The sequence below is a fragment of the Rattus rattus genome, chromosome 9 (assembly GCF_011064425.1).
Source record: "Rattus rattus isolate New Zealand chromosome 9, Rrattus_CSIRO_v1, whole genome shotgun sequence".
Taxonomy (NCBI): Eukaryota; Metazoa; Chordata; class Mammalia; order Rodentia; family Muridae; genus Rattus; species Rattus rattus.
Window position 1 is genome coordinate 64,195,871 of NC_046162.1, and position 12,426 is coordinate 64,208,296.

The following is a 12,426-nucleotide window of genomic DNA, read 5'->3' on the forward strand; positions in this document are numbered from 1 at the left end:
ACTTCTGCTCTGTAGAAAGAGGACCCAGAAGAACAGTTCAGAGCTGTGTCTAAGTCACAGTGTGGACGGTGTGAGGGTACTGACTTTTGGGGAGAAAAAGGGCACAGAGAAGGCCTCTGGTTCCTGACTTCTGAGAAGTCTAAACAGGAGGGGATCTAACAATGACAAAGGCCCCAGAGCAGCAGGGAGTGAGGACGCCCCTGGCTGGCATGACTATGGCTGCTTCTGCTTTGGAGTTCAGACTGTGTCACTGTGTCTAATCTCTGCCTCCCTTCCCACAGGTGAGGCAGAAGACACGTACCAAGCTCACCGCCCAAGGGCCCAAGTCCAAAAAGCGTCCCAGCAAGTCCAAGGCTCTCAGCCGGTGCACCTGGCTTAGCAGCACCTGGAAAGCAAGGAAGATATTGAGCCACAGCAGAAGGACACCTGACTGCCACCCTTCTGAGAAAGCTCCGCTGTGAGCCGGTAGCCCTGGAGGGTCTGACAAAGCAACTCAATGGCTCCTTTTTTTCTAGCCAGGCTTCTGCCTGTACAATTCATGCTTTAGAGAGGCAGAAAAAACACTTCATTATCCAAGTAAAACATGCAGCCTGTACCAAGAACCAGTGTGAGCTGAGCACTGCACTGGGCGCAGCAGGACCCTCACTGCGGATCTGCCCTCTGTGCAGCACGGTGTATCCCCACGGCCCTCTTCAATGAAATTATACATGGTGAGAACTGTTCCCCTCCCTAGACACTCGCAGCCATATTATTCTCTTCCAATGGAAGCACAGTATGTCCTCTGTAGAAATGTGCAATGGTTTCCCTAATGCTAGATGCCACAAACAATTCTGACAAATGTCCTAATCTGCACAGCTTTTCCCAATACTCTTATCCTGAGGATAAATCTGAGAAGTGGAATTATAAGTTGTAACATCTATAATTAAGAACTAGCCATTGGCTAGACCACCCCACCCTTTTAACAAGAAGCATCACCCACTACACTTGCTGGATGTGACTGGGCAAAGTACCTGATATCTCTCTCTGATTTATTAATGCTCAGGACAAGGTCAACACAATCCTTAGGAACAAACGCAGATTCTCCTGGGACAACACTGTTCACTATCAACATTCAACACAAAAACAAGTGTCATCAATGAAGCCTATGGGAACAATATCAAATACTGCTTATTTTTTTCCTCCAAATAGCACATTTTCTGTTTCTTCTGTTGATTTATACCTTTTAAAAAACTGAGGTCCAACATGAATTAAAATTATTTTAAGAATAATTGGATATTTTTAGGTGTTAATTTGTACTTCAAAAAATTAAAAAGTGGGGTCTGAAGATTTACTTTGATAGTTAAAGAGTACTGGCTGCTCTTACAGAGGATCTGGGTTCAACTCCCAGCACCTACAGAGTGGGCCTCAAGCATCTGTCACTCCAGTTCCAGAAGATCTGGTATCCTCTTCTGGCCTCTGTGTGCACTGAGTATGTTGCACAGACATACATGCAGGCAAAACACGCAGGTACATCCATACACACACATACATACAAATAAATCGTTTCTTAAAATTAATAAACAATCAAGAACCAAGCTTGTCTGTGGAGAGCAGGACTGAATAGCAAACTAGAGACATGGCCTGCTAAGGTGACCCATGTTCATCACATATAAATTATGCTCAGGTTTTTGCCTGAGACATGAAGAGAAACTGAGGTTCTAGTGGGCCAGGACCCCCACCTATAGCAGGGACCCAGGAACTTCTCAGGGGCAGTAGCATCATGGCGTGCAGGGTAGGACTGTGGCACCTGTATTGTCCTGAATCCTGACAGCAGCCTTGTGCTTCAGGCCCAGACTAAGTTTGAAGAGGCCCCGACAGCAAACACACGTGATGAAAGGCGTGATTCGCAGCACCCACGAGTTAAGAGAAGAACTCTGCCCTGTGAATCCATTCTGGCCTTTCTTGTTGACTTTCTTTCTCCTTCTGTCTGGTGCCTCTGCCCAGCTGCCCCAAGGAGGAGAAGGCAGTCACACTGAGTCCTAGGCAGAACCATACAAAGCCAGGAAGGTCCACACGCTGGGACTGCTTCTTGCTGTCAGCAGTCACAAGTTGGAGGACATAGCAGGCTGATGTCATTTTTAAAAGACAGAAGATCCTGAAGCTGGTTGGGAGAGGTCAGGGCCATGTTACTGTTTGATGGGTCACAACGCAACAGAACTGACTGAACCTTACTGCGGCTACAAGCCGTCAGCTGATGCCTCTACTGTGGCTTAGGGAGCGGCAGGACCTGAAGGAAATCACTGCAGTCTGTGTTACGGTCTTCCTCCTTCTCTAACAGAGCTGGCCCAGGCTTTGGCAACAATTAAGGTTTTCAGGACAAAGCTAGGGAGGTAACAAATTGAGTGAGGCCAAGTAGGCCTCATGGGGCCCGGAGCCCTGCGCACTCCCCAGCTTCTGTCCTGTCCTTTGTCTACCCCAGGTTTGTTCATCAGTGCTCGCCCCTGGAGTCAGACCGACCCTGGCCCAGGAGGCAGAGCCTGGGATGCGTCGAGGAACTGCTGCTTACGTTTGTCTGACAGACCCCATGGAAGATGGCTCCTGTTCTTTCACAGCCATTGCTCCATGTTTGGCATCAGGCTGGCTCTAGATAGAGGTCGTCACTTTCCCTGAGAGAATATGGCTTGTAAACGGCACACGAAACGTCTGGTCGATAAAGGACCCACACTGCTCTGCAGCCCTGCTGCACAACAGGCAGGCTGGAGAGAGAGCTGTGTGCTGACCCGGGGGCCCCAGAGGCGGGGCAGTGCTGCTGCCATCACTGGAATCACGCAGGCGCCTCACCTCTCTAGGCCTTATCCTGTTGTTTCTTCTTTGTTTTGGAAACGTTTGGTTATAGTTTCTAGCTCCCCATGCAGTTCTAGGACTAAAACTGCTTTAGACACACGCCAGAGGAGCACATGTAACAAGAGCATTACCTCCGCCTGACCCAAGGTCACTCTAGAAAGTTCCCAGTGCAGCAGGGGAACAATAGGGACAGACAGGCTGTTAACTCTGTTACATGGACTCTTCCTTCTTGCCTCTTTTTTTTCCTGGCTGGGATTTCCACGGCTTTAGATGGGGAAAAGCCCAAGAATCACCTCCCGAGGCTATGAGGCTGCTGACCTTCGGGAGACTCTGGGCAGGTGTGGTGGGGATGGGTAGGGCTGTGATGTGTTCTAGAGAGAGAGACTTTTGAGCTGTTGTTGCTCTGAGCATTTGGCACAGTGAAGACAGATGGTTGTTTACCACAACGTGAGTAGCAGCCCTATTCAGCAAGCATAAGGCCTTCTTAGAAGGAAGCAAGGCCAATGTTCTTAGGCAGGTGGAAATCAGACTCATGGCCCATTTTATAGAGGAAAAAGTGATAAGTGCTTTGATAAGTGCTTTGAGAGTGACAGCCCTATCGCAGGCCCTTGGCAGGTTCTGCCTTTCCCACTGGGAGGGGAGCCTGCCCTCTACTCCTCCAAGGATGTAGGATGGCTTCCTAACCTTCCAAGTTGGTTCCCTTCTCAGGATTTCCACAGCTTCTGCCTGAGCTCACCTGCCCCTGAAACTTGATAAGTAGTATTTTCTGGCCTTTACACTAAGTTACCAACCCTAGGTGCCTGATCTGGTCAATGGTCCCAGGGTAAAGGTCTTTTCTTAGTCACAACTCAGATCATCTGTCTCTCCCACAGACACACGTTTAAGATCCAACCTTGGTGACTTATCCACCCAACTGGGATGACAAATCTGTCATTGTCCATCTCTGTCCCTTGCCATTCTAGTAACTGGAAGTCAGCAGGCAAAAGTGCTGACCAGAACCAGCAGCAGACCAGTTTGCACATGAATTAAAGACACAGAGAAGCTGCTGTTTCTTATGAGGACCACAGCAAGGAGAGCTGATGGCAACTGGTCTGACCGTGCTGCTCTGGTGTGGGTCAGGAGAATAAATGTTGCAGCCCAGTTAGGACCTGCTTGGTGCTTCGCCTTCTCTCACAGGGCGTTTACATCTCATGCCCTTCCAAACAGCAGGAGGTGGTGATGCCAAGTTCTGCACCACAGCAAGGTTAGTTGGCCATGGTATTTCGTCAGGTCCTAACATGTAAGCAGGAGGAGGGAGGAGGGGTGATCTATCCCAATCTATATTTAATTGGACGGGTGTCTCCGTTGGACTCGTGGGAAGGAAGCACTGACCTGTAGGACGATGGGCAGCTGCTCTGGGGGGCTCCTGTTTTCCACACCCATGGTGAGCCACACCTGGAATGCCGTCAGTTGCTCAGCAAAGAATGGGCTGTGCTGTGGGGAAAGCAAGGAACTGGTTAGGTGGCAGGCTTCTTCACTCCACTCTCACCTCAGTTCTGACAGACAGGGCAGTGACCCCCAAACTTCCAACTCCTTCATCTAACCCTGACCAGAGAAGAGAAGCACAGTTTTGCTAGCTGTGGGGCTAAAGCCAAGGGAAAACACTATGTCAACCACACAGCATAAAGACTGCACAGGTGGTCACATGAGCACTCGAGAGCTGGTGACTGGGCCAAGCCTCTCAGGTGACCTTGTCAGCAGATCAGAAGAGAACAACCAGGAAGAACTGAGGGATGTCATGTAGCTGTAACCACTCATCCTGTCTTCCATGACAGATTGTACACAGATACACTACCGTAGGTCTAAAATGGGTCCCATGAGCCAAGGACCAAAGTGAGAGTTGGTCAGGAGCGGCCGAGTCCTGCTGCATGGCAGGCTTATACTGTGGCCACTGTGCTAGCCTTTGTCCCCCTCTGCTTTCCCTTTGCTGGGCCAGCTGACCCGAGCCAGGGGGCCTTGTCACTTGAGTCTGCTCAGTGAGGAGACAGCAATCTTCACGCTCAAGGGTGTTTACACCATCCTTTATAAAGACCCCAGAGCCGGCAGGAGGGATCTCTATCTCAGCTGGCTATCCCAGGCTTCCAGATGTCTGGGACATTCTTCCGGGCCTCTCTTCCAACCTTGATAAACACCAATTTGAATGGAGTTCTAATTCCTTCCTAGGTAGAACCTGTTACTTCTGTTAATCCTGAAGACTAATATGTATACTATTTAGTCAAGCTGACACACAGAATTACTTGCAAACAACACGCATACAAATAAAACAAAACCAGAATTTAGTTGTGTGGCTTCAACAATGGTAAGATTCATAATTATACAGAAGTCAGCATTCAGCAACTCAGTGTACAACTCTCCCCTAGCTCAGTCCACGCAAAGGTCCTCTGAAGAAACACACAAGTGACCATAGCATATGCATGAAAACACAAAAGGTCAGAGGTAACTAGGGCAATCTTGGAAAAGAACACAGTTGGAGGACAGACTAGCAGCTTCAGTAACATCTGTGAATGCCCAGAATCAAAACTAGTGCCTGCAGAAAGTGCCCAGCAGAGCAGAGCAGAGCAGAGCAGAGCAGAGCAGAGCAGAGAATCTGGAAGCAGCTCGCACAGTCACCAGGTCCAGTATGAGGACACTCAGAGCAGACACCACATGGGCAGTAAACACCTGTTGCTTCAGCCCATACCTCCGGTGCAGGGATTATGACTGGCAGAACTCTGAGTCAAGATGGCTTTGGACAAGGCAGTAAAGGCCCTAATTATTAGAAAAATTTTACTAAGCAGGAATTTGCTCAGCAAGAAAAAAAAGGTAAAACATGAAAACGTATTCTGCAGAGTAAGAGATATTCACAGTGAGACAAAGAACTTCAACAGATTCACGCCAGCTCAGCAAAAGATGTACAAAGATAGACCTCCAGAAGTGGAATGACACTGCCAGTACTGGGAACACACGTCACTCTGCACAGAACCAGATCCTGCACAGCTCAAGGGCTACAAACCAAAGACACTGTGAACAGCTATCTAGTAGCATCCAGTAAACACACATACAAGTTGGCGCTGTCCTACCAGCACCTCAACAAACAGCTCTGTGCTCCCCAAGCATTCACAGGAATCAGCCACACCCAGGGATGTTGTCAATGAGGTCTGTAATGAGCCCACAATTCAGAGGATAGTGTAGGAGAGTACTTCCCCAGATTCCAGAAGTGAAGGTAAATATCTTAGTATAATACAGTAAGAAGAATAGACTCTCATAACAGCAGCATTTTAGACAGCTTTGGATGACGGACTACCCTTTCGCCTCAAGCTGCACAGTCCATGGGCCATGCAGCACTAACTGTGAGGATCTCAAATGGACTCTCAAAACCTACACTGGTCATGGCATGGGAAAACAGCTTGGAGCCTGCAGACACCATTACTCTTTCTTCCGTGGAAAGGTCTTACAGGCCCTATCAAACATGTACTTTGGATGGAAGAAGTCAGCCACAAAGAGCACACACGCCCTGTAGTCCTCAGGCAGGCAGCAGACAGGCAAAGCCTCCAAAGGGAAGGAGCTGCTTGCTTTGAGGGCTGGGCACGAGTGTATGTAGAGTGGGGGAGATTCACTAAGCCACACATTGATGACGCATATGACTCTGTACATGTATTCTAAACATTCAAAACAAGTGGAAAGAAAAAATAAAAAACACTACAGCATAGTCCAGATCAGTTGCCCTCAATGTCCCCTCAGTGCAGCACACTGACTTCATGAGGTCAGAGATAACGGAGTGAGAGCCCTGGCAAAGACACCTGGCATGGGAACACAAGTGCTCAGACTGAAAGGAACAAAACACAGTGTACCATCCTACGAGCTGAAGTCTCACCTCCTAAGCAGAGGTAAGCTAAGGATCTGAAGACAAAAACATTCAAGTCTTTTTTTTGAGGGGAGTGAAGGGGGTGTTTAGAGACAGGCTTTCTCTGTGTAGATCAGGCTGGTCTTGAACTCAAGAGATCTGCCTGGGATTAAAGCTATGCCACCATTACCCAGCAAGATGGAACTCTTCTTTTTAACATTTTACTATACATATATTACTTTATTTATTTTATGTATATAAGCCTGCATGCCAGAAGAGGGCATCAGATCCTATTATAGATGGCTGTGAGCCACCAGGTGGTTGCTGGGAATTGAACTCAGGACCTCTGGAAGAGCAGCCGGTGCTCTTAACCACTGAGCCACCTTTCCAGTTCCACAAGATTAAAGTCTTAATGAGATTTTTGCAGGTATCCATTTGCACCAAAAGGCCCTCCTATGGAGAGCACAAACCCCTGAGCCATTCTGGTTTGCATGGAGGGTAAGAACAGAAGTAGAGGCATCTGCCATGGTCTGCCATGAGCCAAGTGCCATTCTCTATAGAGGTTTATGACTCCGAAGGAGACTTGTTCTTGTATCACACAGTTTAGGGAAGGCAGGCACAAGGCTTTTTGTTTGGAATCTGAGCAGTGGATGCTATACGCACCAGGGAAAGACAAAAACAAAACAAAACAAAAACAAAAACACCAAAAATACCCTACAACCCATGCAACACACAGATATACAGATAGAAACATGGATACACACATACACACAGAGACATATACACAGACACACACACACAGAGACACACAGACACACAGACACACAGACACACACACACACACACACAGAGGCACGCGGAGTGAGAGAGAGGAAGAAAGGGACAAATATGTTGTGGTTTGCCCTGGAGTTATCTGTATTTTGATGCTAGTTCTACTGTCCCAAGGACGGCTGCCTAGTCACATACTCAGGACTCAGGTGACTTCACCAGAACCTTCTCCCCATTGAATTTTTACAATACAGGTGAGGGGCAGGGATAGGATAGAAGGAGGCCTGTCATTGGATGAGAAGGAAGGATGGGTGGGAGTAAAGTTTGAAGGAAGAGGAGGAGGCTGGAATGGAAAGGAGGAAGAGACAGGAGGGACAGGGAGAGAAGCCGTGGCAGGACAATATGGCAGGTGACATTAAGATTCCACTCTGTACCTTTACAGGTTGTTACGAATGTTTTTAAGGGATGGATGTGTATTGGGTTTTGTATGTTTAGGTGGGCAATTATATCTTACCAATTGGGCCAAAGGTTATTGTGTTGTGTGTTCTTTCCTGTGTAAGGGAGTGTGCGGTGGCTGGTCTGGGCTGCCACAGAGCTGGGATGTGTGTTTCTGGCACCTGTCTTGGGAACTAGATAGGTAGAGAGATGTCTGCCAGGCTCAGAGAGAGGCCTTCGGCAGTGTGATATGGGATGGAGCAGAGCGAGTGAGATGCTTTGCTGACTGAGATGAAGATGTCTATCTGATATCATGGGCACTGCGGTGCTGGACCTAGCAAGGTAAAAGACAGCTTTTTTATTCTTTATAGTTTTACAACAGCACAAACATAGATACATGAACACACAGCGATCAGGCCAGATGTAGATACACACATACACAGACATATAGACAAATACACGGTGAGTGAGAGAAAAAGAGACAGACACACACATAGACAGATACAGACATATATACACATACGGACATACAGACAGAGAGAGAGAGAGAGAGAGAAAAACACATGCACATACACATATAGACAGGCAGATATAGACATATGCACACTGTATACACACAGACACACAGACACACAGACACACAGACACACAGACACACACACACACACACACACACACACACACACAGACCCAGGCTGCAGACACAGGGGACCCTGCATGAAAAGTAACAGCAGGACTCAGTGGTGGAAGAATGGTCCTAGAGTCCTTCCAACTTTGCTCTAGACCTCAATGTTTATGTAGTAAAATGTTCTCTTCCTCTACCCAAACAAGCAACAGACAAAGAGTAGAACGACATTAACAAAAGGGACCAAGAGATCTTTAAAAGACTTTTGCCCCATCATTTTAATCTCCAGTCACACCTGGGGAGCTGGCATAGCCTATGGACACCAAGCGTGCAGTGTGCACCCAGACCCAGGCCCAGGCCCAGGCCCAGGCTCGATTCTGCAGCAGGATGCTGGCAAGTCAATGGCCACACACACAGAAGGAACAAACACCCCAGCTGAGAGCAAAGTTCCCCCAGGCTACGGCTTTCTGCTCCTGGATCACTTGTTAGTGGCTAGTTTTCTCTGGGCAGTGACTTGTACAAGAAGAAATGAACAAAAAGAGGGTCTGTCATATGTGTCATTCTTCTGCCCTATCACACGTAACTTGTCCTATTGCATGTAGCTTCTGCCCTATCACATATGACTTGTCCTATCACACATGTAACTTCTGCACTATCACATGTCTAACTTCTGTCCTAAGCACTTTAGAATCAGTAACTCATTTAGCCATCACAGTCCCTTAAGTTGGGTTTCCCCAGAATCCCTTTTAAAGAGGAAACCAGGCTGTGTGTGTTGGTACACACCTTGTAACCCACACTCAGGAGGCAGAGGCAGGCGGGTCTCTGTGAGTGAGTTCCAGGACAGCCAGGACTATATGGAAAGAGCCTGTCTCACTGCCTCACGCACGCCCAGCACACTGCCTGGCTCTTCCTGGCCTTGAATTCCAGTGGCCTCGAGTAGTGTGAGGTGGACCTTGTGCTGTTGACAGCCCAACCACAGCCCCACACTAGGCCTTGTGTCACCTCAGCTTCATGAATGGTGCTGTGAGCTGTGCTCTTGAGGTCAGGGGCAGGGACCCAGTCAGACCAGGTGTAAATACTCCCCAAAGGGAGAAACCAAGGGAGTTCTCAGAGCTGCTCGGAAGGCTCCAGGCAGGGCCACCCACTTGTCCAAGTGGATCCAGCTTGTCTACACCTGCTCAGCATCCACCTGCATGATCTGAGGCTGAGGTAAGTGGGGGGTGGAGACGGACTGACTTACGAGCGTGGCACATCAATCTGAGGCTGACCACCTCAGAACCTGACGAGTCCCATGATGACCCAACCCTGAAACTCTCGTTAGCTGCATCATTTTCTCCAGGTAGGTGAACTAATCCCCGACACTCAGAATTATGGGTACTACAGGAAGACTAGGTATCTACAAGGAAGGAACAGGGTCCCCGGGGAGGGTCTCCCTGTTGTGGGGACTCACCCTGAAGGCAGTTCCCTCTTCGATGATGGTTGGCAGTTGAGAGAGGCAAATGTCCACAGCAAGGTCCCAGGCCTGCCTGGGGAGAGAGCAGAGGGCACCCACAGCATTACTCAGGCAGCCTTGGCAGGAGGCTTTCACAGGGATGAATCACAGGGTCATGGGGCAAACACCCTTCTTCGGGGAAGGGCTGTGTTAGGGTCCTCAGAGCTGACCAGCAGGCAGGATCGGCCAGGAAGTCTGGAGAGGAGTGGACGTGGTGGGTGTTGGGGCTCACTCCACCTGCCAAGTGCGCCACACCTCTCTTTAGAACAAGAATAAGGACATGACTCCATCGTGACCCTCTCTAACTTACTCCGAGTATCTGGGGTTCCTGTGGTGGCTGGTGGGAGAGCCTGGGCGGTACAAGGCACTGTGCTGGAAACATCCCAGTCAGCAGGGCTGGGGTGGTGCTCTGGTTGAGGACCTGCTGTCCCAGAAGGCCACGTGGTGCCAACATGTTCTGCACCCTGAACTTCTAGGATGCTCAGGCCCTAGCACCCTCTTGCCTTCATGGCTATGACTTTACCTGGGCCCAAGAGGCTTAAAGCTGTGTTGGTAGCACTGAGCTAAAAGAGGACAGGCAGACAGTCTCATGGCACTGGGTACTACTCAGCACTGACAATGGCTGACACATCCTTGACAATGCATCTGTGCTCAGCAGACAGCCCTGTCTGCGACCCCACCAGGTGCACGCCCACTCCCTGCTCTACTTCAAACCAGTTCTCGGACTATTCCTCCACAGTTCTGAAGCCCAGGGCTGATTTATGCAGTCTCATAAACGCTCCCACTTACATAACGGGGGACACAGGGACTCAGTGTCTGGGAGCAGACTGGTTGCACTTACATAAGGCTCTTTGCCAGATGCCCCTCCCCCAGGATCCCTGGCGGGTTGGGGAGAACATTAGTGCTGTGGGCTACACAGGCTAGAGAGTTTAAAAGTAGGGTTTTGATCTTGGTCTGGGTATGTATTGAGTATAATTTTATTGTTTTCTTATAGTTCTTAACCAGCAGCATGGTTTCCATGAGGGTAAAGCTCACTGGCATGGTGCTGTTGCTGTCCCTGAGTTACTTAGTTACTAAATGCCTGTCTCTCTCTCACACAGGAAGATCCTATAGTAAGTATTGTAACACAGCCCCCAGTTCAGACTAACTGGTGTGAGCACCGGGTCCTCCAGTCCCTCTGTGCACAGCTTCAGGAATCTCAGCAGACGATGCAGAGCTGGCCTACCTGGCGTGCATGCAGACTGTGTCTGGGGGAGCAGGCCCGAGCTCACACAGACCCAGCTGCTGATCTTCCTGCTTTACTGAGGCCCTGCAGCCCTTTTGTTAGCCTTGACCAAACACCTGGCAAAGGCATTTGTGGGGGAGAGGGATTTGTGTGGCTCACAGTTTGGGGTTCTCCTTCTTTCTGCAACAGTGGTCATGTGGAGAATGGAGAGGAACAGTGGCTGGAGGCTTGAGTAGGCTGTACACAGGGAGCCAAGCACGTCCTAACCAGGGATGACAACACATCTTGTAGTCGTATGATCACAGTAGGGGTGTGTGAGCCCAAGGGTCTCAGGATGGTGGTGGGACTTCAGGGCAGCCTAGGCAGACCAGGGGTCAGTGAGAGCATCAATTCATGGCAGTCACAGTAAACGGCGGCCACAGTGCAGTCCCAGGAGTCCCTAACTTAATCATAAGCTGGTGTAGATGGCTATACTTCCAAGTGCCACTGCCTACTTTGTGTACGCAGCACTGGTGGAATATGGCTTCTGTGTCATAATGCCTTGTGGTGGGTGGCGCAGAAGATACCAGCTCTTCTAATTCTTCTGTCAGACCAAAAGAAGCTCTCCCTGGTCCTCCACTTCTAGTACCCAGGGCTACCATGCTTCTCTGTTTGTCTTCCCTGTGTGTGGGTGCATCAGAACAAGTTCTCTTCATTCCCCCTCAATGATGCGCTCAAGTGCTATTTAAAACGGACTTTTATCTTTCTTGGTGACTCCTGACCCTGGACCAGTAACCATGTCTGAAGTATGCCTGATACCTTCCAGGGAGTTTCTGGAGTCCCAAGTGTCTCTGCAGTCATTACTAGGCATCCCCTCTCAATCCTAGACCCTCTCCTGGACTCTTCCTGGCCCCTCTGTGGCTACAAGAGCCACACTAACAGACTCATTCTGGTCACCAGCACACCTGCCTTTGCAGAAGTCATCAGAGCTCCAAGGCTCCTGTTTTGCTCTACCAGTAGAAGGGAACAAACCCTGGTGGTCTTTGCAACTACATGTGTCAGACGGCTTATGGGTCCCCCAAATGCTGGTCTTTAGCATGGCCACTCAGCAGGGCTGGGGTTATAGCTCTAATAGGGCCTTGTCTTTCAAGGTACCAGCCTTACTATCCATGAAGTAAAAAGCGGTGATATCCCACTCGTGAAGTCCCTGAGGGACC

The 12,426-nt window shown here is 49.3% G+C and overlaps 1 protein-coding gene across 1 annotated transcript in view; it reads right to left on the reverse strand.

The window, feature by feature from the left end:
* The window catches only part of Rptor (regulatory associated protein of MTOR complex 1), a 293,401-nt gene that overhangs the window by 76,974 nt on the left and 204,001 nt on the right, over positions 1 to 12,426 (reverse strand). The window contains exons 10-12 of the mRNA XM_032914128.1: positions 9,964 to 10,039; positions 4,195 to 4,296; positions 302 to 385 (exon numbers count right to left, since the gene is read on the reverse strand). Of these exons, the coding sequence (XP_032770019.1) occupies positions 302 to 385; positions 4,195 to 4,296; positions 9,964 to 10,039 (262 nt within the window). The remainder of the gene's footprint in view (positions 1 to 301; positions 386 to 4,194; positions 4,297 to 9,963; positions 10,040 to 12,426) is intronic.